The sequence below is a fragment of the Nicotiana tabacum genome, chromosome 5 (genome assembly GCF_000715075.1).
Source record: "Nicotiana tabacum cultivar K326 chromosome 5, ASM71507v2, whole genome shotgun sequence".
Classification (NCBI taxonomy): domain Eukaryota; kingdom Viridiplantae; phylum Streptophyta; class Magnoliopsida; order Solanales; family Solanaceae; genus Nicotiana; species Nicotiana tabacum.
Window position 1 is genome coordinate 125,957,915 of NC_134084.1, and position 4,213 is coordinate 125,962,127.

Genomic DNA, 4,213 nt, shown 5'->3' on the forward strand with positions numbered 1-4,213 from the left:
AAGGAACTGCAAAATAAGTATACACTGCAGGCTAGCAACTGCCAAATAAATATCCTGCTCTCTTTAACAAAGCTGTTCAACAGAAACCTGCATTCCACTTAAAATAACACAAGCAAACACTGAAATGAACTCAATCCAACATGTGACGGACAATACAGTTATACACAGCACAATTGTCTTCGAGGATAAAAACCTGTAATGCCTAACAAATGGTAAAACCCCAAAATGGAAACTAGAACTTCATAGGCCCATGAACTCTCTTCCTTCACTTCTCACCATCCCTAGCATGTTAAAAGTCCAGTGGACTCGTCTGCAGCAGAGAAAACCTGTATACAAGTACCATTGTAAGCTGCAAAGCAGGAACCTTTTAACCTGCAAAAACTTGGAATGCATAAGATCAATCTTCTAAGAATGACAAACTCTAACTGTATCCTGAAAAGAGAGAAGCCTCAATACTGTAGGCAATTAACAAAGCTAAGATCGGCTTATAATTATAGAAGGGATAAATTTTCAAGTCACAATCATCCTATAAAATGCTTCTTCATCTTTATTTCAGGAAGAGTAAACCTAGGAGGAGAGGGAAAACCATTTGACCATAGGACCTAAAGTTAAAAAATCATTTTATCTATTTCGATAAGGAAAACAGTCATTTACCAATTAACAGGTGATATTTTACTGCTGGTGGGGGTTACCTAAATTATAAAAATAGTAGTCAGCAGGAGACAGGAAAAAAAAAGACATTGGAAGATTAGCATGAGATTTTGATCATTGCAAGCTTCACTGTACGAGCAACTGATGCATCAGAGTCGGGAAAATGGCAATGTTCCTAAGTAGGCCTCTCTATGATCCCTCCTAAACAAAGTCCTGTCCTTTTAAACATGGTAAAAAGAAGACAATAGAAGGGTTATGCTTTTTTCAAAATCACAGCACAGTGGACCTGTACTCCACCCTGCACAGTGGAAAATGGACAGTGAGCTATACTTCTGCAATGTGCCACTATGACTGAAAGACATTCAGGTGAAAGGAACAAAAAACATAAATGGCAGTGCCACTAACCAGAGTAACACTACTATCAGTAGCCATAACTTCCATTTGCTACCTACTGCTGCTTCGGGTAATCATCATCAAACTGTTCTCCATAGTGATCACCACCATCACTCTTGCCATTATCAGTGTCAAAATTATTGTATTTAGCAGATTCTGCCTCTTCTTTTTCCCTATTCCATTGCTCAATCTTTGCCCTTCTCTCAGCACTGCCATCCCTGTCTTCCCTACGCGTACTACTGCCATGATTCCTCCCAGATCCTGCCTCTTCCCTTTCCCTGTTCCATTGCTCAATCTTTGCTCTTCTCTCCTCACTTCCTTCCCTAATTGGACTTCTATTTCTCCTACCCCCGGGACTTCTGCTGTGTCCACTCCTTCGTCCAGGACTTCTGCTCCTAGGTCTCCTCCCTCTATCATTGTAGCGGTGTTCACCTCCTCCACCTCCTCTTCTACCAAAACCACGGCCTCCAGGTGGACGCTCATCATAATTGCGATGACCACGTGGGCTTCGGCTTCTACTGTGGCTGCGTCTGCGCCTGCTCTTAAATAAGTGCTTTCTCAGCTCCCTTCAACAAAAAAACAAATGCATCAGTCACCAAATACCAAGACTAGCAAGGTCAAAGGCACAGAGAGTTGTGAATACGCGTGTGTGTGTGTGTGTGTGAGAGAGAGAGAGAGAGTGGGCGAGATACTAACCTGCTTATCTTTTTCAGATGCATGAAGTTGCAATAGCCACCTCGGTTACATACATTTTCCTCATACTGCCTACAAGTGGCTTCCCGAAAATCAGTCACTGGAGAGAAGTCGACAATGATTGGACGTCCTAAATTTCCAATTTTCATGATGGTCAGTCATAGAGTACGACGTTGCAGTCCCCCAAAAAAAAAAGATTATATAACATAAGAATTTTATTTGTTCCCTTCCTTAATAAATAATAGCATCAGCTTTGAAATAAACCATGCTCCCTGACAAATTCAAATATTACAACGTCCAAACCCTAAAATTCCTCTAATACTTTTTAAGAATATTATCATTTGGATTATAGATGACCTAAAGCCTGAAATATATATGTGCACGCCATCTTTTCTCACTCTGCGAGTCTGACTACTTGCTAAAACCCACTATAACCATGTGCAATCAACATAAAAGTATTATTCTAATCTCTTCAGAAATTGAAGGCAATGAGGGAACAACAGCAATAACTATAAAAAGTTGAGTATCAACTGGGGTATCTGTCCAGTAGAGATACTACTAAAATAATTTATCTGTACACAGTACAACTGCGTAGCACTTTGTATTATTCATTTTCAAGAATGACCGTGAGATAAAAATAACCAAAAACCACCAATATTGATCTGACATAGGATACACACTGATTTCCTCGAATTATTTTCCACGTAAACAACAAAAGTCCACCTGAAAAACCATACCAGCACTAACCGCTAACGCAATAAAAAAAACACCTCAACAACCAAAATGAGTAGAACTTGCCTGCGTAAAATCTTCCAGTAAGATTCTGAAGAGCACTTGCAGCATGATCTTCCTCTCTGAACTGGACATAAACGTTACCAACCTACAATAAGATCAATCAGGTGGTCAGATGAAAGCAAATCACAATAGCGAAGTTCATGTCAGCAAAGTGGACATACCATATGGTCAGCTAAATTGTCGCAGATGTTAAGGTTTTCAATCTCTCCATATTTGCTAAGCTCTTCAAACAAATCTTCATAGAAGTCCTGCATGTTCAATGGTGATCACAAATATTTCATGCCCACCATTATTCAACTCTTTATGTTTAGAGTCAAATCTTGAGAAGTTGGAACACATTTCTCAACTTAAGGGACCATTATCCTCCAAACATGCAACACCCCCCCCCCCCCGGGGGGGGGGGGGGGGAGGGAAGCTTCCAATCTAAAACTAAAGCAACCTTACTTATTAATCAAAAAGTACAGGTTATAACAGCAAATCCACACAATATGTTGTATATTCAGCGTTATATGGTCATGCAAAATAAAAATAAAAAATGGAGAAAAGCCAATAAGACACTTTTAATAGGACAGATAACAGTTAGACAATTCATGCATCAATAAATTATGCATCAATACGTACAAAACCAGTAAGACACTGTATCATACACATACATATATGTTTTTTTTCCTTTTTTTGAATTTTGGTTTCCGAGGCAGCTTTTGCGCATTCAGCTGCTACAGTTCACAAGTACAGGTTTTGCGCATCCACCTGCCCACCAAGGACAGCAGATGAGCAGATTCGAACCTCATTAGATTCCCATATATAACAAGATGTGGACGCACACACACAGAGAGATGTCCAACACAACAACCACTACGCCTCAGTCCCAATAAAGTTGGGGTCCGCTATTTGAATCCTCAATTCTCCATTTAAGCTCAACTCAACTCAACTCATCTCTCTCTCTCTCCCTCACACACACACACACATATATATATACACACACACATACATACAAATAATTATGCATCCATACATACACAACCAGTAAGACACTGTGTCGCGCACACACACAGAGATACAAATAGAGAGAGCGATATACCTCGAAGTGGCGCTGGATCTGGCGAGGGTCAAGGGGCTGGCCTTGTGGGTCAACACCAGGGGTAATCATATCAGGGCGCTGGTACATATTAGACAGCACTAAGGTAGGGCTGATGCTAGGCTTTGTGTGAAGCCTCGAGCAGCGGTCACCATGCCGACACGCACCGATCTTAAAGTAGAAAGGGCAATTCACCCTATCTTTCTCCGTGCCGAATATAGAAGCCAAATGCTCCGCCATGCTTCACAAAGAAAAAAAAAACTCTCCTGCTTTCTTCTCCAGCACCACCGCCCCTTTTCTCTCTTCCGATTTTTCCCAATTTGTGAAAACTAGGGTTTCTGATTTCGGCTGTGAGGGTTTTCTTATGTGGATTTGGGATACAATGGTATATTTGTAATTATCCCAAAAGCACATTTCCTTCCTGCAATAGAATAGAATAATAGCCTGTTTAGCCGAGCTCAGCTTATTTTGAGAAGTATTTTTTTCAAAGTACTTCTGAAAAAAATACTTTTGGAAAGAAGCAGTTTGTGTTTGGCTAATCAGTCTGAAAAGCACTTTTGAGAAATAATTTGTATTTGGCCAAACTTTTTAGAAAGTGATTTT

At 40.3% G+C, this 4,213-nt stretch overlaps 1 protein-coding gene across 6 annotated transcripts; it reads right to left on the minus strand.

The window, feature by feature from the left end:
* On the minus strand, positions 1–3,971 carry LOC107775509 (splicing factor U2af small subunit B). 6 transcript variants are annotated; one of them, XR_012709759.1, is made up of 7 exons: positions 3,614–3,971; positions 2,694–2,780; positions 2,536–2,617; positions 1,741–1,867; positions 1,057–1,610; positions 693–949; positions 1–326 (listed from the first exon to the last, which is right to left on the minus strand). XR_012709759.1 is itself a non-coding variant. In XM_016595270.2 (6 exons), the coding sequence occupies exons 1-5, from the start codon at positions 3,848–3,850 to the stop codon at positions 1,100–1,102; spliced, it is 1,044 nt and encodes a 347-aa protein (XP_016450756.2). In that variant the 5' UTR covers positions 3,851–3,971; the 3' UTR covers positions 1–326; positions 1,057–1,099. The 6 variants fall into 6 exon arrangements, 4 of the variants coding, with proteins under 4 accessions (XP_016450756.2, XP_016450766.2, XP_016450743.2 ...); XR_012709758.1 differs by having other exon boundaries at positions 1–372; XM_016595270.2 differs by lacking the exon at positions 693–949.
* Positions 3,972–4,213: the final 242 nt, after the last annotated feature.